The sequence below is a fragment of the Pteropus medius genome, unplaced genomic scaffold (genome assembly GCF_902729225.1).
Source record: "Pteropus medius unplaced genomic scaffold, Ma_sr-lr_union100, whole genome shotgun sequence".
Taxonomy (NCBI): domain Eukaryota; kingdom Metazoa; phylum Chordata; class Mammalia; order Chiroptera; family Pteropodidae; genus Pteropus; species Pteropus medius.
Window position 1 is genome coordinate 14,176,761 of NW_024349797.1, and position 21,426 is coordinate 14,198,186.

General features: G+C 45.9%; 2 protein-coding genes across 2 annotated transcripts in view; one reads left to right on the forward strand and one right to left on the reverse strand.

The window, feature by feature from the left end:
* Positions 1–1,239: 1,239 nt before the first annotated feature.
* On the forward strand, positions 1,240–12,638 carry PSMC1 (proteasome 26S subunit, ATPase 1). The gene is made up of 11 exons (XM_039884009.1): positions 1,240–1,336; positions 4,568–4,621; positions 5,215–5,311; positions 6,871–6,995; positions 7,220–7,405; positions 7,547–7,675; positions 8,565–8,661; positions 9,691–9,880; positions 10,434–10,585; positions 11,160–11,314; positions 12,340–12,638. Exons 1-11 carry the CDS (start codon positions 1,334–1,336, stop codon positions 12,472–12,474), a joined length of 1,323 nt encoding a protein of 440 aa, XP_039739943.1. The 5' UTR covers positions 1,240–1,333; the 3' UTR covers positions 12,475–12,638.
* NRDE2 (NRDE-2, necessary for RNA interference, domain containing) overlaps positions 10,772–21,426 on the reverse strand; it is a 43,407-nt gene continuing 32,752 nt past the window's right edge. Inside the window, exons 11-14 of the mRNA XM_039884008.1 lie at positions 20,121–21,049; positions 19,300–19,438; positions 14,322–14,393; positions 10,772–13,774 (exon numbers count right to left, since the gene is read on the reverse strand). Of these exons, the coding sequence (XP_039739942.1) occupies positions 13,649–13,774; positions 14,322–14,393; positions 19,300–19,438; positions 20,121–21,049 (1,266 nt within the window). The 3' untranslated portion in view covers positions 10,772–13,648. The remainder of the gene's footprint in view (positions 13,775–14,321; positions 14,394–19,299; positions 19,439–20,120; positions 21,050–21,426) is intronic.

Sequence of the window (21,426 nt, forward strand, 5' to 3'; positions counted from 1 at the left end):
TCAGAGATGACTCCCAAACGTGTGGAGAATACTGAGAGAGTCAGCCACAGGGAGAAAAGAGACAAACGTATTTGCTGTGCATTCAGAAGGCACCTCTTAAAGCATGTCCCCCAGAATTTAAATATTTTTAAGTTTTGATAATTAGCCTTTTCTTTGAATGTGATGCCTTCAGGTTCACAAGGATTGCCTAGACTTTCCATACAAATCACCGGCACTGCTGTCAACGTTCACGGTGAGTTGTCGCACCTAACCCATCATATCATTTCATGTATCACGTACATGCCGGATCTGTTAGTGGAGGTCGACGGTGTCAAGACTTTCTGGTGTAGAAAGACTTTCAGAATTTTAGTGATGATGAAAACGAAAAATTTCCTGTATTTTGCACCTGTTGTGTGTTAGTGAAATATTTTGAGTGTTTCATAGCTAAAATGCCTAAATTAATCTTGAGCAGGAAAAAATAAGATCAAAGAGATCCATTTCTCCAGTTCAGCAAGTTACAGTGTTTTGAGCACCTGTGACGGAAGTTTCCAGAAGCCAGAGAAATGCTTGCCATTTTTCCAGTGTCCTGGTGGATGTAATAAATGATGAACTTTAACAACTAGATGCAAGATGAGGATTTTAAAACAACATTTGACATCATCACAAGTCATGAGTAAAAAAAAGATTTAGGTAATTTATTAGATAAACAAACGCTCTCCGATGAGCAGATTAATTAGAGACCAAATAATAAGTTAGAAGTTGATGCAAAAATATATGTCAATTTCGCAGTTCCAAATGCCATTCCAATTCTTGGAGCAGTAAGTAAAGTTCTTCCCAGTTATGATTTTTGCATGTTTAAAACATTTTATATTTTCACAATTGTCTTGGTTTTTTGACAGTCGAGGTCATTGCCAAGTCGAGGCCCGCCCCCCTCAAAACGCAGGTGGTCAATAACTATCTGCTTAGTGAACTAACGAATAAATGCCAGCTGTTTTTATTACTACTAATGCTCCACGGGACCTTTCCCTCCGAATTCCACCTGCTATAGAAGCGTCAGTCTTTAAGGCCTCCTTCAAATGCCCCACTCGGAGCGATCTTCTATGACTCGGCTCTCTTGTTGTCGACAAAAGCCTAATAACTGCAAAACAAAACTTTTTTCAAGTAAAATATAACGTCCACATCTTATCATATATCGTTGTCGCAACCCGCCGGCACGATGCCTTGGCGCGCGACTCCGTCCGTGCGGGATTTGGCTCCTATCGGCCGCCGTAGCGACCCTCGGCAACTTCCGCCTCTGACGGACCGCAGTGGCTAATTCACTTCCGGCAGCGGCGGCTCAAGCAGCCGAATCAAGATGGTGAGTGACTAAGGGTTTCGGCTAAGGGTCGCGGTGTGACGGTGTCGGGGTGGCCCGAGACGAGGGGACGAGATGGCTGCCCTAGGCACGGGGTCCGTCGCTTCCTCGCCCGCCGGCTCGGCCTCCGCGGGGGACGGAGGCCCCCGGAGACGGCGTTCAGGTCCCCCGCGGGCTGGGTCCGACCAGCGGGCCTGGCTCGGGGGACCTGGGGCCGGGGCTCTGCACGAAGCGTCTCCCAGGAGGGCCACTGGGGCTGCAGAGCGGGTCAGGATGCCCAGCTTTGCTCTCCGCCGACCGGGTCTCCGCTGAGCAGTGCCGGGAGTTTCAACGGAGCCTCCTTCAGTAACTGGGACGAATGCTTTCCGAGCCGCTCAGGTGGAGGGCTGTGTCTCTAGAGAGAGGGAGGGTTTCTTTCCAGCTGAGGAGGGGAGAGCCGAGTCGTGGAAGACGGGGGGCCTTTGAAGGAATCCTTAAAGACTGACGCTTTTATAACAGGTAAAACTCGGAGGGAAAGGTCCCCTGGTGCATTAGGAATAATAACACCTGGCGTTTATTCGCTCATAAGCAAATATGTATTGAGCACCTGCATTTTGAGGGGGGCGGGTTCTCTTCTAGGCACTGAGGATATAGGAGGTGAGCGTGGTTGACGGTCTCTGCTTTCATGGAACTTACATTCTAGATAAGGCACAAAAAATACAGAAAGAAATATGTAATATTGTCAGGGAACGGGATGGAGATGGATGGAGTGGCCATTGTTATGTCTGTTTTTTAAGAAAGCATAGAATGTGAAGGGGTGGCTATTTTACATAGGGTATCAGCGAAGGTCCTTCTGAGGATATGAGGTTTGAGCAAAGAGCCAAATAAAGTGAAAGTAGCCTATGCAAATATCTGAGGGAAACAGGTCCAGAGAAAAGGAACAGCAAGTGCAAAGAGCCTGAGATAGGGCTGTTTAGCCTGTATTGTGAACAGCAAGAAGGCCAAATCACATAGACTCATAGGTCTTGGGATAATAATCTAAGCTTGAGAAGAATGTGCCAGGTACTTTTCCAGCATTTTCTCGGTATTCCTCACAACAGTCCCTTGAAGTAGTATTATCCTCACTTACCAGGGAGGAGACCGAGACACAGTAAGTGGCTGTGTTCGAACACGAACCCTGTTAGTCTTTTCTAGAGCCCCTGCTATGATGCATTAGATTTCCATGCAGTAGAGGAGCACAGATATTGGCGTCCAGTAGTCCTGAGTGTGATTCCTGGCTACGTCTCTGACAAGCTTGGTGACAATAGGCACTACTTAACTTCTCTGGGCCTTGGTTTTTTATCTGTAAATTAGAGCTAATGATAGTACTAACCTCACAGCGTCTGTAAGAATTAAGTAAGATGATACCCTGAGAATGTTTAGCACACTGCTTGGCATATAGCAAGGGCTCAATAATGGGTATACTTGTTATTTGAGACTAGGAAACATCATGTAAAATGCCCCAGACATAAAGTTCGGGACCTGTTCAGAACGTCCTCCCGTGGAACAAGACTTACAGGATCATGAGAAAAGTAGAGGAACCTGGAAAGTCCATCTGAAAAGTAGATGAGCCTGCAGCCAGTTTGGTGAGGGCCAGGCATGCTAAGCTAAAGAGATGGGACAGTACATTATAAATGCTGGGGAGCAATGAAGGTTTTTAAGGAGAATAAAGGATCGGCTGTTTGTTTTAAAGGAGAATAGCTGGATTGACAAGGAGAAACTGGACATGGGGATCTCAGTTGGGAGGCCAAGTCCTAATAAGATACGATGCCCTGGACAAAAACAGATAGGGGATAGATGAGAGTGAGCTACACCAAGATGGCTTTGTTTCAGAGTCCAGATTTGTATCCAGACCAACAATTAAATCCTGACCCCGACATGTCTTATTCACTAACAACACAATGTTGGGCAGTAGTTACTAGGAGTCAAGTAAACAGGAAGCGGTTTACGTATGTTGCCTCATTTTCAGTAATATTTAGGAGCCAGTATCCCTAGTCAAGGACACCAAGGCTTACCTGAGGTCACCTAGCCTATTTCTAATGGAGTCCGAATTCAAACCTGGATGCGCCCGATTCCATAACCCATGTTCTTAGGCTCGTTGCAGTTCCTCTTCTAGAAAGTGGGAATAAAGAACCCTGCCTTGAAGGATTGTGTGGAATAATGAGACAGTGAAGGAAAATGTCTAGTACAGACTTGGGCATGTAGCGAGCACCCCACAAACAGCTGCCTCAGCCAACAGCAGATTGCCTTAGGGGGTATAAGTAATTGATAAAGACCTATAATTTGGACAGCCTATTATAGTATAACTGCTTCTCAAAATTTCTCAGAGACCTTAATTACCTTTTTCATTATAAGGCACAAAGTTTTAAGAATCCTGCACATAGGGAAATATATTTGACCTTAACTCTTTTAGGTAACCAAGATATAGTAGTTTTGTCATGATAGTGAAGCTGGCAGTGTATTAGAGGTAACTAGAAGTGATTTGAGGGGACTGACAGGGCCCCCCAATAAGTTCACTGTTACTCATTTAAAATGCCATCATTTCTGAGACATTGCTCTGTTACATGTTGTCCTATAACCGAAGGGTCTTTTAAAATCAGAAATCCCACTGAGCTGATTATTCTTTAATACACATCAGTTCTTGATACCTTAAGGTGATTCAGCTTTTCAGATTGAGGAAAAAAGACCAGCCCAGAGCACCCCAGGCTTTAGAGATGGGGATGTATAAATTGCTGTTACAAGGGAAGTCTTTTGGATCTTGGTGTGATCTTAGTAAGGAGTAAATGATTAATAAATCATTGTTGAATAGGTAAAATGATTTCCCTTTCCTGGTCTAATTCCACAAAATAAACTCTCGGATGGCCTCAGGTAGTTTTATATTAAAGAATGCCGAACTCTGTACCTTCCTCTCAAGGAGGGAAGGGTCTTAGAATCTTAGCTTCATTAAGATACATTAGTTATTATCTATTGACAAGAGTTGTCCTTGATTTAAGGTGCAGTCAATTATAAGGTGCGCCACTGCTCTGCTAATAACAGCTTTTCAGAAAAGAATTTCTACTGTGCTAAATGTGCACAGTGACTGTAGGTACATCTTGAGTTCAGAAATATTGAAATGAGGGAGGAAGTGCTGGTGACCCCCAAATCACAAGAAGTTAAAGGGATGTTCTTTTGAAGTGACCATATTCTGAATTTACAGCTCTGACATTTTTTCCCCAGGGTCAAAGTCAGAGTGGTGGTCATGGTCCCGGAGGTGGCAAGAAGGATGACAAGGTACATAAGCCAGATATGTCTGTGATGTGAGCAGGTTGTGGGAAATGTCAGAGATCTCGGGAAGTTCTTTGGGGATTCGTGAAGCTTAAAATGATTTAAATGATCATTTGCAAAACAAATGATCCTATAGTTATTTAACCAGTGTGGCCTGCAGATACAGTACCCTTTTCGTGTTTTAGAAAAATTGACCTGTCAAATAGGTATCGACAAATTAATGATTTTTAAATGTGTAAAATTAGTAACATTACAGACGTGTTAAAATAACTTGCTTGTAATTGTAGTGTTTAATATCCTGAGATGTGAAGAATTGTCTCATTATATCAACTCAGACTTTTGGCATGTAACTCTGAATTCTGATTTTTATATTCCTTATTGAACAACTTACCATTATATATAATAATATCAGTTACATTCACATATTAAAATTGCAGGAATGTAAAACCTCATTTTTTTTTTAAAGGACAGTTTTTAATAGCATCCTAAAAGATAAGGAAAATTATATCACTTGGAAATAGATAATGGTCCTAAGGAATGTTTATGTTTTAATATGATTCCTGTGTGATTGATTTCCCCTGCTGTTCTGAAAACTCAAGGACAAGAAAAAGAAATATGAACCTCCTGTACCAACTAGAGTGGGGAAAAAGAAGAAGAAAACAAAGGGACCAGATGCTGCCAGCAAACTGCCACTGGGTAACAACACGGTTCTTCCTTGCTGTCTTTCCGAGTCCTAGGGGAATCAGCTGTGTACCTGGAGCTTAGAGGCGGGACTGTGGAGACAGGGAACAGGGCGTGGCTGAAGCTCTAGCTCTGTGACTGTATCTAACTCTTGTGCAAGGCATTCCTCTAAGTTGGAATCAAAGCTATATTTTCTTTTAACAGTGTACGACTATCTTACTTTAAGAAACTCCAGTTTTTCTAGCGTATTAAAAGTACAGTCTTAGATTAGAAAACTCAGGCTGAGCTTGAGTAACCTAGAAACGCAATCATTTCATGAATAAATGTATTGGAGTTCACATCATGTGGTACTTAAAATAAATTTTTCAGTGGCTTCCTAATGAACTTAGAATCAAACTCAAACCAGGTGACCTGACCCAGCCCATGTGTCCATCCTTAGCCCCACCACCGCTTTGCTGGTCTTGCTTGCTGCCCTGTCTTGTGCTCTTTGATTCTTCACATCAGTGCTGTGCCCATGTCTTCTGCTTCCCTCTGCTTCAAAATGTTCTTCCCTATTCCTTCCCATGGCTGCCTGCTTCTCATCCCTTCAGGCTTCAGCTCAAATACCTCAAATACCCTTACCTAAATTAGTCCCTTCCTACTTAGATGAAATAATTTTCAAAATATTGCTTGGTTAAGAGAAGGGAGTCAGTAAAAAATGTGCCATTAATCTACTGTAATGCATCAATATGGTATTGATAAAGAGTAGATCATCAGGTCACTAGAAGATCACAAAGTCCAAAAACAGTCAAGTTATATAGATAAATAATGTATGGTAAAGGCTATATTTTAGTGGGAAGAGGATGGGTTGTTTAATATAAATGGCTGGCATCTTTTATTTGCTATTGAAAGAAAATGAAATTAGACCCCTTTTTGCCAGATGGATTCTAGATCTACATATGAAAATAAGTAAGTGAAAATTCAGGAATAAATTTATTAACCTTAGAGGAAGAGAAACCTTTTGAAGAAGTCAAGAATCCCAGAAACTACAAAAGAAAAGATTAAGAGGTTTATCTATATAAATGTTTAAAATCCATGTATAGCGTAAGAAGTCAAAAAAAAAAAAAAACCCACAAAAGAATGTAGGAAAAATGTCTGTCACATATGTTAATATCTCTAGTATTTCACATTCCTGTAAACGGAGAGTGTGTTATAGCTAGTGTGCAACAAGTTATGCTGACTGAACAGCACAAGTATCCATCTTATTAGCACCGGTCGGGAACAATAAAAGCCAAAGCAAACTACCTTTTGGGTCTATGACTTTATTACTTACGTGTATAGGCAGGTCAGTAGGTATAATTCATTGTATGTTAGCTGTTTGGTCATGGACTTCATCCCCGTTTTTACATTCTTAGAACTGCCCAAATCCCCTTTTTTGCAATTAGGCACCTGCTTACTTAGGGTCACCAAACTTTTAATTTTTCAGAGTCTGTCCAACTAAAATAAGCTTATTTTAAGTCTTTTTTTCTCAATAATAAACTGAATTGCTAACTTAAAGCTTCAAGTAGAATATAACTTTATTTTTTTAATTACAGTGACACCTCACACTCAGTGCCGGTTAAAATTATTGAAGTTAGAGAGAATTAAAGACTACCTTCTTATGGAAGAAGAATTCATTAGAAATCAGGAACAAATGAAACCTTTAGAAGAAAAGCAAGAGGTAAATTAAGAAATTACTGTAACTTTCAATTTTACAAACTGAATTCTATTTAATCCCTAAAACTGTCAATGAATAAATGAAATTCAAGTAGTTGAACCTTTCAGGTTTTTATGAATTATTATTAGCTGTCTCTCAAAAGCACCAACTTCTTTGTAAACCTTGTGAGCTGTCAGCATCACCCACAGGTCTAACGTGCTTTTCCTTCTTGGCGTACTCTTACACAGGAAGAAAGGTCAAAGGTGGATGATCTGCGAGGGACGCCAATGTCAGTGGGAACCTTGGAAGAGATCATTGATGACAATCACGCCATTGTATCTACATCTGTGGGCTCAGAACATTACGTCAGCATCCTTTCATTTGTAGACAAGGATCTGCTGGAACCGGGCTGCTCGGTCCTGCTCAACCACAAGGTAAGTCGAGTGTCTCAAGCCAGCTTTCTCCTTCCTCTTGGACCCATCCGTAGATGTTCCACAGGTGATCAGCACTGCTTTGTTGTAAATGAATTGTGTGATCCTCATATTCCTGTGTTGAAGCTTAATGTTCTCTGTTAGGTGCATGCCGTGATAGGGGTGCTGATGGACGACACGGATCCCTTGGTCACAGTGATGAAAGTGGAAAAGGCCCCACAGGAGACGTATGCTGACATTGGGGGGTTGGACAACCAAATCCAGGAAATTAAGGTACGTCTAGGAACCAGCGCTGGGTGTCTAGACTGTGGGTTTCTTACTATGTCTACGGTTAGGGTACTTGGACTTGTTTTGCATGTTTTGGGGGTTTTTTTTTTTTCGTCCAGACCAGTAACTGATTCAGAGCTTGCCAGTTGTATTTTGTATGTGCTAATAAGGCATAGGTAATAGAAATAACACAATGCATGACAGTTCTTGCGGCAGCTGCAGCTTATACTTTTTACATGTCTACTAGTGCTGTGTGCTTATAGTTTCCAGTCATGTTGATTTCTGCTGTGGCTCTCTGGAAGCCACTGGTGATGTACGGGGTAGGACGAATGACACACACTTCCGCACTTGGTGGGGTCTAGAACGTAATCCCAGCCCCTGCTCGCGTCCTGGGTTTGCTAGGAAGTGGTCATTTAGGATGGCTGTGGGCCAGCCCTCTGCAGGTTCTTTCATCTGTAGGGAAGTCATTCCAAGCTGTCACAGATGTCCACTGGTGACCTCACAGACAGCTGCAGAATGGCCCAGATGGTAACAGCAATCAGAAAATCTTGTCAGCTTCTGTCTAGTTTAATTTGAAAAGGGTGAATTGTAACTTTTTAAAGTCCATTTACTGAGAAAGGGCTTGTTTCTCAAGGCTAACTTCTCCTGGGACGTGAAAGAGGATCGGGGCTGTTAGGAACAGGGAATAGGTGCCAGGAGCTCCAGTAGGACAGATGTCCTCTTCAGTATGTCCTTGCTGCTGGTCGAAGTCAAGCACATTGTCTCCAACAAGAATAACTGAAATTTTAGCTTACTTTTGTTGAAAGCAAGATATATTCATAATGCTGATTTACGACTATGATGATGATTTCAGTAAGAAAGCTTTTTATTTTTACTGGGTGTTTGTTTTCTGTAGGAATCTGTGGAGCTTCCGCTCACTCATCCTGAATACTATGAAGAGATGGGTATAAAGCCCCCTAAAGGGGTCATTCTGTATGGTCCACCTGGCACAGGTATGTGTGCTGTGCCTTTGACACTTTCCAGGCATTCAGCTCATCTCTTGAGCAGCAGAATGAGCTAGTTACAATTACTTAACTGTTGAATGAGGATGCCACAAATCCTTTTTTTAAAACAAGGTGCTCTAAGCAACACTGGGGAATTTGCGAATAAGCAATTCCTCTGGAAAAATATCTCACATAAAAGTAGATTTATCTGTATAACCGGTGTATTAAGAAATTGAACTATCTTAGACTTGAAATTGCAGGCTGCAGAGTTAATGTGTTAAAAATAGAGTAGGGCTTGTAACAAAAACACCAGTAGGCACTCCCCCCAAAAAATGCCTGCTCAGTGTGAATGCATTTATAATTTCCAAGAACTCCTCTTCTATAAACAATTGATAATACTAGTGGATGTGCTATAAAACAAAACTTTTGAATATTTATAAGTAATGTGATTCTATTAAAAATAAGTTTATAAGAAAAAATAAAACAGGGTGCTTAAGTTTGGCTGTATACTAGGTCATCTTGGGAGCTTTAAAAAATACGAATGCCTCTTCCCATCCCTGAAGATTCTGAAGTAGTCACCTGGAGTGTGGGCAAGCATCAGAGCCGTGGTGGAGAACCACTGATCCTAAAGCTATCCTGTGCTGTTCAGATTAGGTTCGTTCTCCTGGTCCATTGGTACTAAATGTAATATTAGATGAATAAGAGTATGAAAATAAAAATACACATATATATATGGTTTTCTGTGCAATAAAATGACCTGTGTAAGTTGTGCAATCCAGGACTTAGCATTTCATTGCTATGTAAATGAAAAGGAAGAGGGGTCATTTGAGTGAAACCACATTCCCAAAGGGTCTGTGCTGGGGACTGCCCACGCTGGAGGGACTGGGAGAACAGAATGTCAAGACATCCGCATGGCGGCATGCCTTTTCATCGTAGAATCTGTCCATTTTGGATGTCCATTTAAGGTGGTACTGATAGTTTTTAAGTTACAACGGCGCTTGAAGTTTTTTTCCTTTTGTGTTTTTCAATCTAAAATAGGTAAAACCTTATTAGCCAAAGCAGTAGCAAACCAAACGTCGGCCACTTTCCTGAGAGTGGTTGGTTCTGAACTTATTCAGAAGTACCTGGGCGACGGGCCCAAGCTCGTTCGGGAATTGTTTCGAGTCGCTGAAGAACACGCACCATCCATCGTGTTTATCGATGAAATTGATGCCATTGGGACAAAAAGGTAGACTTTTTTTTTTTTTTTAACCTGTTTTGCATCCTTTAGAGGTAGAAACCACATAGCTCTTCTCTGAGAACGGACCATCTCAGGCACTCCCTGAGTGACCTGCACAGTGCTGTGCCACAGCTCCTACTGTATGTGGTCTGGTCCTCTGTGGCTGCAATAGACACTGCTCTCCCAGGTACCCAGGAGTTGTGACTGTCTGGAGATGGGTCAGTCGGTAACCAGGCCTTGAGCATCTGCTCTGAGCCAGGCATCACCTGGACTCTGGGGACACAGGCGTGAGCATAAGTTTCTGCCCTCAAGGAGCTCACAGTCAGGGTGAAACCAGATGTGGAGATAGGACAGAGGAAGTAACTTCGGGCACGAAAACAGCTACAAAGAAAATAATGTGACGTGTAATTTGGTGATTGAGAGGGTGTGCTGATATTTTTTGATGGAGTAATTGAGGGTATGATATAAGGGTTGAGATAAAAATATTGAGGCATTTTGTTGTAATTTCCCGTTAGCAGATCAGTTTGGTCTTCATTCCTTCTCTTTTTCTTCTTTTCCAAAGATATGACTCAAATTCCGGTGGTGAGAGAGAAATTCAGCGAACAATGTTGGAGCTGCTGAACCAGTTGGATGGATTTGATTCTCGGGGAGACGTCAAAGTTATCATGGCCACAAACCGAATAGAAACTTTGGATCCAGCACTTATCAGACCAGGTCAGATTATAGAATGATACATGTAAGGCCAATGCTGCACTGAAATTTAGAATAACTTACCCAAATTCTGACCCTTTGAAATTATAGTTAAGAGCAGGATGTAGTCTCTGCAGCTTGTCTCTTTGAATTCCAATCTTACCTTATGATCTTTTCTTTCTCAAATGCTCCCTTTTAAGCCTCAAGAACTTTTTTTTTCCTGAAGAAAGAATTCATATGAGTTCGGGTTCATTTTTTACATTGATGTAGCACCAAAACAGCAGTAGCTAATTGGCTTTCTCTTTAGTAACGTTTTTTAACCGGGTTGATCTGTTTTTCTGCACTTACTGTGCCATTAGGAATTGTTCCTTTCATTCGTTTCTGAAGGTAGCAGTGAGAACTTTTTAAACGGGATGAATTCAAACGTAGAAATTTACAAACTACAAAGACAAATGTTCACTTTTTAAGACTTGGACCCCTTCCCAAAGGACACTGACAAAGTGCACGTGTGAGGAGATGGGCTAAGACCTCCTCCTGGGCTGGGCAGAGCCGGGGGCTGCACAGGGCTGTGAGTGAAAGCCTTTCTACCTGCATTCAGGCCGCATTGACAGGAAGATCGAGTTCCCCCTGCCGGACGAAAAGACCAAGAAGCGCATCTTCCAGATCCACACGAGCAGAATGACACTGGCCGATGACGTGACACTGGACGACTTGATCATGGCTAAAGATGACCTCTCTGGTGCTGACATCAAGGTGAGAACCTGGGCTGGACTGTACCTCTTGGTTGTACCATGTACATGTATGAGTTGGGATGTTTCTTCCCAGAATTTAGAGGACTGAATATGGGTATATCCTGCTTTTTAATGGGAAGACTTGGGTTTCCATCAGGCATAAATACCATGATTAGGCAGGGACGGGATGGCTCCTGTGGGGCCTTTCCACGCCGCTGCCTGCACAGAACTACGTATCGTTGGCATAGAATGAGATTCGTATCGTTGACATAGAATGAGATTCGTGTCTTAGGAAGGAAAATTTCTTTTTGAAACGGAAATTACTTAGTTCTGTACCAACGTTTTTACTTTGAAAAATTTCAAGCCTTCAGAAAAGTTGCAACAATAGTAAACACTCACATACCCATCACCTCGATTTACCAAATAGTACCATTTTACCCGTTTGCTTTATTTTTTATGCACAAATGTATTTTTCTGCTGAACCATTTGAAGTAAATACCCTGATGGCCATAACCCAATAGAAACTTCAATGCAGGATTGTGTTGTCACATGTTGCCTATATTCTTCTTTTACTTTGGCAAGTAATATATTGAGGAAATATATTAGAATAAATACTATGTTGAAACTTACACTATTTAACCAGAATGTGTTCTCTTATGACTCTAGAGCAATGAAATGGATATATACTCTGTTGCCTCAGTTTCTCAGTATAATTGCATCTGTTTCCTAAAAATACTACTTCCTTGCAAGTAGACTGTGAGAACGCACTGATCGGCCAAGCCACATGGCTGGTTAGCACCTGAGCCGATACCAGAACCCAAAGCCTCAATTCCTGGCCCATCCTCCTCCTCAGTTACTCTAGTCTAAGCTACCTCAGATTCTCTGAGAAAATAATTAGAAGGCTTAAAACAATTTTTAAAATCGAATCTTTTCCCAAATAGATTTGAACAATTCGTGTTTACTGTCTTACACCTTACTTCAAAATAGCTCTGAATTGTTAGCATGTAAACGAGTATTGCACTGTCTGAACATACTGTTCTCTTACAGGCAATCTGTACAGAAGCTGGTCTGATGGCCTTGAGAGAACGTAGAATGAAAGTAACAAATGAAGACTTCAAAAAATCTAAAGAAAATGTTCTTTATAAGAAACAGGAAGGCACCCCTGAAGGGCTCTATCTCTAGCGAACCACAGCTGGTGGGGCCGAGGAAGCTGCCCGGAGGAACCCGTTTCCTGTTGGTCTTCATTAGCAGAACGTCCTGTGTCCTGTGCCCCTTTCTCAGCATGATGTGTGGAGGGACCGTCATTCAGTGCTCTCTTCCCAATAAAGCGCGCTCTTTCTCAAGCAGTTCATCCTGTTTCTGGAACCTTGACACCCGCCGCTCGGCAGCAATAATTGGTAGATCCAGGTGTCAGGGAACCTTCTGGGCCATCACAAGAGTGCAGACGTCACTCCCTGTTGCCCCACATCACGCCCCCAGTGCTGGTGATAGAACTGTTCAGCAGCTGCTAATGGGGAAGACAGGATCGCAACCACACAGCCAGCGAGCTTTGCTGTTCAAGCAACAGAGCCAAGTTCACATGGCTCTGGCGTCACAAGAAAATACATCCTTCCCTCCCAGAATGCCTGCGGGTTCTCTCACTCGTGGGGCAGGAGGGGAGAACTGGTGCTGCTAAGGGACAGAGGATTCCTAAAAAACCCAGGTCAGGGACGCTGCATCGTCCTCAAGAGCGTCCAAAAATGTGTCAGAGCTTCTGCCCTTCCTTCCTTTCTGAACACGTTAGTCCTGAAGCCAGCAAGTGGGGCAGCAGGCGTCCCCTTGCCTGGCCGACTCCCTCGGGTGCTCCACGCCGCCACCCTAGAAAGTGCTCTCTAGCTATGTTGCCTTCCCTCCTTGTCCCAACCAGTGTCCATCTGTTTCTAGCCAAAATTCTATTCTACAACACTAGCTTTTCCAGATGAGGTGCCAAAGAAATTCTTCAGCAATGCTAGACTTGGCAGGACCACTAAGGGTGCCCGCTGAGCAGGTATATCTCCATGGGGCCGGCACTGGCCAGAAAGAGCAGAACAGCTCACACACACCAACCACAAAGGCTTAGTTACTACCTGGCCTGATGCTCATCTCCGCACATACATACACAGATTCACATATATGATATGTAAAACGATAGCTTTTGTGTCATTTGCACAACAAAAAAAATGTGCAAGGGTGAGAGACTGATAACCCAGACACAAATTAGAAACTTAAAAAGGAGTCTAACACTCGCACGCATGTGTCACCCGTCTCCTCCTGCTCGTCCTGGCTCCCACGGCAGGCGACATGGCCCTGGAGGGGTGGCCCCATCCCCTCCTGGTGTCTAGTCCTCGAGCAGAAGCTCCAGCTCCTCCACCGGCAGGCGCACTCGGAGCTCCTTCTCAGTCATCAGGTCCAGGATCTCCTGCATCTCGCCAGGGAAGTACTCTACGGCGTCCATGTACAACACCTGGGGGGGAGAGCCACCACCCTGATCAGCCACTTCTTGTCCTAGCGAGCCAGCCCTCCTGTGCCCCCTCTACATCATCCCTCCCCTTCCCTGTCCTAACTCGGCAGCACCTGGGCACACCTCAGGAAGGACACTGAACCCAAAGTAGAGTGAAAGCAAACTCAAAGTGAGGTCTTCTCTTTCCGAAGGGGGACCAGAGCTGCTGGCAGACTTTGCAGTCACTATGACTGATTTCTGAACCTCTGACCTGGGCACTGCGAGGCAGACTTGGGACATAGATGCCACCGCTTTCAGCATCTGGGCTGAACTCAGGGCAAATGCTGGGAAGCCAGCTGCTCGCAGCAACACTTAGGAAACACCGGCTCCAGTGCAGGGAAAGGAACATGCCCGCAGGCTCAGGCTCCACAGGGGACAGATTGAGTAAGAGAAGTCTGGGACATGCCCTGTCTGGTGATACAGGTAAGGGCTGGGCAGACACTGGCTGGACTGATGCTTACAGCAGGAAGGTCCTGGGAAATCTGAAGACACCACGGTCTTCAGAACTTACCTTTGCCCAAGGACAATTCTGAAGTGCTTTGTAGAACACACCTTTGCTTCTTTCTTTATTTCCTAAGGAAACCTGAGGTGAGGGGAACAAATACAAAAGTGATTAACTGAAACAGGGAGGCTAAGGCTGTGTACAGAAAGCTCCTGCACTGACCCACACGGAGGCGCGTCAGCTGCAGTCAGCCTGCCTGTGGGGACAGCCTGGCCCACCACAGCGGCTACTGGGTGTCTAAACCATGGGACGTTCTTGGGGCCGCTTCTGTATGGGGTCATTTCCCTCCACCGAGAGGCCCAGAGCGTACGCCTTTCACACTTCTAACTTGTCTTTACGTCCTTCCCTGTGGGCCCTCACGCCTTTCGTAACTAATAATGCCTGAACCAAGGCCATGTGAGTACAATACAGCTGATGACTTTATAGAAACAAAACACTTGCTTTAACACTTGCTATCTTCTGAAACCTTAAGAGAAATGAGAGAATCAGAACTCCTGAATCTGTAACACTGAAAGTAAAGTTTCAGTCAGGAATTTAAGTCTGAGCATGTAATTCAGCAGGTTTTCTCCTCTCTAGGAATAAAACCCTCAGTCTCAACTCACATGTGCTCTTTCCACGCCCGCTGTGGCAGCCGGTGCCCACAGGGGCCTCGCCCAAGTCCCAGGAAGGGACCCGTCACTTGGCAGCTCCTCCAGGCCCTCACAGCCCACCTGAACAGCCCCCCAGAATGGCAGCTGTTAGTGGGCACAAGCCGAGCTCACAGAGCTGAAGTCTGTTTCTGGACATTCCACCCACCCACCTCCTGCAGACTCCCCGTGCCCCCAGGAGAACCTTCTGGTGGACACCTGGTCTCCGCCAGGTGGCTGGTGCTCAGCATCGAGCATGGAACCAGTCGAGACTACTGACTGGCCTCCCATAAACCTTGGCAATGGCGTCTAGACACCCCAATCAATGGCTCAGGAGCTGGATCTACCAAGGTCAGCCTGCCTTTCCCATCATTTCAAGTTAACTCCCACAGTCACCAAGACTGACTTCGGACTATAACCAGCAGCTGTGATAACCTGGCTTCAGGCAAGGCTCAGGCCTCCCCCACCTCCAAGCATCTGCCACACGTGGCCAGCGTCATGACCCGGGGACTCCCATCTCCCCTCCCTGGCCTGGGCCTCTGCAGGTCTGAGGCTACAGCCCTGGATTTATACCCCAGGAGCCATGTGAGCTGCTCTTCCTTCCGTATCCTCTCCTAAAATACTGATTCAACTTAAGACTTTTCCCCCTCGTTTCTGAAAGAAGAAAAAAAGATTGTATTACTGTTACTTTCTCAACCACCGTATCAGGGAGACACAGATAGCCCTGGTACGTGAGGTGGCCAGCCTCGAGTAAGAGATGCCCTGTGCGGCTGTCGACCGGCCGCCAGACACCTCTGCCGTGTCCGGTGCAGAAGGGCTCAAGGCCAGTGCGAGCCGCTGCTTTTTCCGTTCGGGATGTCATATCCTAAGACACGGCCTTGGGTTCGTCCTTTCCCTCTCACTGGAGCAGAGCCTCAGGTGGCCTGAGAGGAGTCCGTGGGCGCGACCCCGGCTCTCCGTGTCCGCCCTCCTCACCCGGCGACTTTCCTCAGCTTAAACCCCGACTCCCTGTAAAATCCTAAGTCAGGGCTGCAGTCTACCCAGCAGGTGACTCCCGTGGGGTCGTGACCAGGTGCAAGCGTGTCTCCTCACGCAGACCGGCCCGTCTCAGGCCCCGAACCGGACATGTGCAGAAGGAGGACAGAGCCGAGGCAGGGGCAGAGCTGGCGCATCGGTCTCCAGGGAAGCCTCTGACTCCGCCAGCGGGACTAAGCCCAGGCACGACGCCTCATGCAGGCCACAGGAGGACTCAGCAAACAAGACCCTCATGAACAGGCGACACATGCCTATGGGAGGCCCTGGTGCTGTGGGCCAGCTGCCCAGACCAGAGCTGGGTGAGTAATCCTCTCCTGACACGGGTGGGTGTGAGGCTGGAAGGGCCCGGTGGCTGCCGCCCACCCGCAGTGACAGAACCGGTGCTGGCACTGCCCAATCAGGGGGGCCGGGTGGTGCTTCGTAATCCCTTGCTGTGGCATTTTTGTACCTTCTTATCTGACGTGTGCCGCCTCTGCACAGGGGCGCAACAACCCCCGTCTCTGAGAGAGAAGGCTGAAGGTCTTCAGGCTTTTGCAATGTTTGATTCTCTTTTCTTAACTGAGTATAAACGAACCTGAGTGACTGTTAACAATTCTTTGAAAAAGTAATTTGACAGAACTGATATCCAACCCTCCCCAAATCAAAGACACATTTCTACAATGTGTCTCTCTGCATGCTCCTGCGAGGAGGCTGGCAGGAGGCTGGCAGGAGGCTGGCAGAGGAGGCTGGCACCAGTGCGGGAGGCTTGCTGAGTCACGGCTGCCAGGAAGGTGGGCAGAAGAGGACTCTCCCCTCCCTCCAGCGCCTGTAAACGGTGCCCTTTCGATGTATTGTAACTTCTGCCGGCTGTCAACAAAGTGGAAAGAGAAATGACACTGGACAGTAAAACAAAATCTAAGGATTCCAACTTAGATATGTCACCGTTCCCTTTATAGGTATTTAGGTTTCTTCATCAGGCCCACAAAATCAACTGATTTACTTAAATCTCTTTATCATGCAGGCAGATGACCAAACCAAAGAACTCTAGGAATCTTGAAAATAACTATAATTTTAGCCAAAACACCAAAAACAGTTTGGCTAAAAGTATTCGTGTGTATGCAGAACAGCACATTTGAAAGTCCCCTCTCAAAAACGAGCTTTAAACTAAGTTTCAACCTTAGCAGAAAATTTTAACTTGTTTGTCCAATTCCTCTTTTTTCCCCATATTCTCCATGGCCAACAGTAAGTTTTAATTCCTTCACTTTTGCATGAGAAAAAAAGCAAGCAAGCAAATACACCTGCATGTATGCTGTGTGTGCGTGCATATGCACGCTGGAAGGCACAAACGCTCGAGCACACAGAACCACACCCTCTTCCACGGAGCCTCATCCTCGGCTCCCTTCTGCCCTCTCCTGGCACTGCTAAGGGCCCAATCTGATTTTGCATTTTGGCCCAATCTGATTTTCTCACTGTGGTTATCAACGCTCTAGGAGACCACCCAGACAGACACTTCAGGAGCTGCTAGCCGAAGTCCCTACTCTAATCAATCTAATCAATCTTCGTCCAATACTAACCTTCCTCAAGATATCAAACTTCCCTCAGGGCCCGAATCTTTTCTCCCAAGTCAACAAGAACTTTTCTGTCTACAATCCAACCCAATCTGGCTCCTGGCAGATTCTCTGTAAAAACACTGGAAGTCTGCACCTCGCCCTATCTCTCTCTACTTATAAAAGACTGGAGACATTCAATGGGCAAAATTCCAAGCTCCCCTTCATTTGCCTCGAAAGACTCAGAGTATGAGCGCTGGGAATGTCAGGGGGCGTCTCCTCTGCTCTTTCGGCCTCATGACAGGCGGGAAACTCGACCGGACGCAGTTCTGGCTGCCGCCCCAGCAGCCACCTCTGCTTCTGGGCCACGGACGCACGACGGACGCCTCGGCAGCACGTGGGCTCCTGAAGGTTCCCATTTCACACAAGGCAGTTGAGACATAAAATCTGAGCTTTGGTCTGAAGAAAAAATGTTTGAAAAAAGCACACAACCTTTTGTGATGCCAACCTCGGCCCAGAGATGTGCCCATTTGTCCTGGGGGTGCCAAAGAGCTGCTCAGCTGAAACGATGCACCCTTCCCCACGACTCGGGCCTTTCAAAGGTCAGGGAAGGCACGCCCCGATGAGTTCCAGAACCTAAGAAGGAGAGCCCAAAGCTCTCCGACCCCCTAACGTACTCTCGCCATCTCTTTACACCGACTCCCACACGTCAGTTGGAAATGTTCAAATACTTTGATTTTTAAGAACTTATCCTATGGAAATAATCAGAACTATACATAAGATTTATATATAAGGTCACTGCTGACTTCTGAAAGGTACGATATTTATTGGAAGTCACTAGGATATGACTTAGTAGCCTTGAGGTAAATAACACTCAAGTGGCCTACAAGATTATTTCTAGAACAGCATGCAACTTGGCAGTAGATATGTTACAGGAATGACGCCCATCCGCGAGCCAGGTCTTTAACCAAAGGCAAAGCCACTTCACTTCCTCGACTCCGTGAAGCCCAAGACCCACCTTTCAGCCTGCACAGGCACAGTAAAAAGTGAAATGGGCGTCTCACCATATTCCATCACTATGGTACTTTTAGGTGAAAACAAAGCTGCTTTGGAAATGTCTAATTTAAAAACCACATTCTAGACACAATCTCATCTGTTAATAACAAACAGATCAGGACCTGGAAATTTTCATGAGCAGAACGGCAAAGGATTTAAGTCTCTTTCAAATGAAACCTCTTAGACCAGGGGTCCCTGACCCCCAAGCCAAGGACAGGTACCAGTCTGTGGCCTGTTAGGAATCGGGCCACGTGGCAGGAGGTGAGCGGTGGGCAAGCAAGTGAAGCTTCATCTGCATCTGCAGGCACTCCCCAGGACGAGCATCACCGCCTCAGCTCCGCCTCAGATCATCAGACATTAGATTCTCACAGAAGCATGAGTCCCTGATGCCAAAAAGGTTGGGGACTGCTGTCCTAGACCATTTCCAAGTTGTTGACTCAACGAAGTCAACTCAGAGAAACCCACATGAAGTTCTGCGGCACTAAAACACCCAGTAATTACTCCTCCCTGTCATTCCACCAAATACCTTGAGTAAAACTGCCACTTGCAACCCTTACCAAGTTCTCAGAGACCGGACCCTGCTCTGCCCCGGCTCCTGTAAGGGATCACCATGGCCACGGCGGCAGGAGCAGGAGGTACAGACCACCCAGCTTTCCCACGCAGTGGCTACCGGATGCCTGCACTTTCTCACTCAGAAAGGAAGAAACAATTCTGCATGCAAACAAAAACTAAATATTTTCTTACCAAAAAATTCAAATACATCCTCCATAGTAAAGGGCACTGGCTGCCATTGTCACTCCGCATTGCATTTTCGAACAGGGCTTTGATCCGATGTGTCAAGCCAGTCTCAGGAATCGTGGCATGGACCTCTCTGCCATCTACCCTGCAAGACAAAGGCCGTGTAACTCCGAGACAAGTTCTCGCACCCCGGGTCGCAGGAGGAAGAGATAACATCAGTGATAACGAATGTCAGCAATATCTGGGTCACAGCGTGTCAGAGACAGGGCTGCCCCTCAGGTCTGTGGGCGCCGGGGGCGTGGAGTGCGATGTGATATGGCTTCTCCAAGGCCAGAGGAAGGTAGTGTCCAGGGTTCTGTGGCTTCTATACCACGCTGAGTCTGCCGAGAATCACACGCCAACTCCTCGTTTCTCGGGAACCCACTGGAGAGGTGAAGTGGCTTATTTAAGGTCACACAGCTAGTATGTGGAAGAGCTAGGATCTGAACCCAGAGTCCAGCTCCAGAGCCTGTGCTCTTACCCATGGTGCTTTTCTACAGCTTCCCAGATACCTGAAGGCCTGACAGTCACCAGCCACGCACCTTAAGCAACATTCAGGATCCCAAAACGTATGACTTAGCAAGACGGCGACAAAGCCTCTAAAACAAGATGCTTCTACTTGTGAGTCTCTCATTCCTCTTTCAGTGTTATTCCCTAATACCTAAAACACCCGCGGCAAGTGTACCAGGCACTGGCCTGTACTCATTTCCGTCTCCCTGCGGCCTGGCAGGGTGGGGGAAGCTGCACATAAAGAATGCGCACACACGAATAAAATGATCTGTAATTACCTCTGAACAGTTTCCACCAGTCTCTTCCTCATTTTCTCAGCTTCAATTGCAAACAACCAAGGCTCCAAGGGCTTCGCAGACCTGGTGATGGCATCGAAGAATCTTCTGGTCTTACTGGCACTGTGGGATTTGCTCTGAATCTGGACATACGACCTCCACAGCACCTGGTTGCCCGGATACAGCTTCAGAGCCTCTGAGAGCACCAACCGCAGAGGAGCCAGAGGGTAAACGCTGACTTTCATGTGGAACCTGAGCAGGCTTGTGTGCATCAGGGTGACGGCCTCGAGAACGCCGCTCAGACTCCGGGGGCCGACACTGTCCTCCGGGCCAGGGCCTTCTGGGGAGACAGAGCCCTTCAGTTTTGCAGATACCTGCTCATATATCCGCAGAGTGGCATCGATCCCAACAGTCAAATACTGGAAGAGCATAAAACATTTAACCAAGCTGATTAGGCGGTTAAGGGAATCAGGAGCAGCTGGATCGGAGACACAGCTGTCACCCAAACAGTCCTGCAGGGCATGTTCGTAAGCTTTCCGAGCTTTCAAAATGTGAACGGCCAAGACCTGCCCAGTGTAGGACCCACACACACCATTCTCAGTCAGTCTGGTTAATATGTGAACGGCTCGGGCTGTGGCGGCCCCTCTCACGTCCGGCAACAGCTCCACCTCCAATTCCGCGTAGAGCAGACTGAGCTCACAGAGTTCGTAGTCCTTCAGCTCCTTGCTCCCCGCCATGCTAAGTGCTGTATCAAAAACCTTCCTGGCATCTTCTGTGTTGCCAAGCAACCATTCCAGATGGGCATACTGCTTCCAGAGGCAAAAATTGTTGCGGTTTTCTGGCTCCTTAAGGAGATTCTTGGCTAGTTTTTTGCAGTTCTTTCCTTGTGACTTTAATCTCTTCTTGTTTTTAGTGTGCAGACACCAAATGACCTAGAGGTAAAAAGAAAAGAATGACTCCAAGTACTCTGTGATGTTAAAGCAATCCCTTTGTGCTGTCAACTTGAAAAAGCCACACAAGGTGTCTGCACTTCCTTCCTTCATCACCTGTTTGGTAAACACTTAGGATCTCTGAGCCAGGAAACAAATCAGGGTTTTACTAAGGCGACAGGTGCCCCAAAATGAACACATCCAGGTTTCCATCTGAAACCTCTATGAACAAGGCTTATATACTCCAAGTGTTCCTCTCCAAAGAGAGGTGGCCTCCAAATTTTATCAGACGATATTATTTTAATAATACAGCCTGGTGTATGCAATCTGCAGTTAAAGCATCAGACCTTTGGGTGTGAAGACTCAATACTAATGGTGGC

Bases quoted from the DNA above. Each gene is read 5' to 3' on its own strand.
- PSMC1 (XM_039884009.1), top strand. The intron at 5,312-6,870 runs GTAACAACACGG...TTTTAATTACAG, and splicing joins TGCCAGCAAACTGCCACTGG to TGACACCTCACACTCAGTGC. The intron at 7,406-7,546 runs GTAAGTCGAGTG...GTTCTCTGTTAG, and splicing joins CGGTCCTGCTCAACCACAAG to GTGCATGCCGTGATAGGGGT.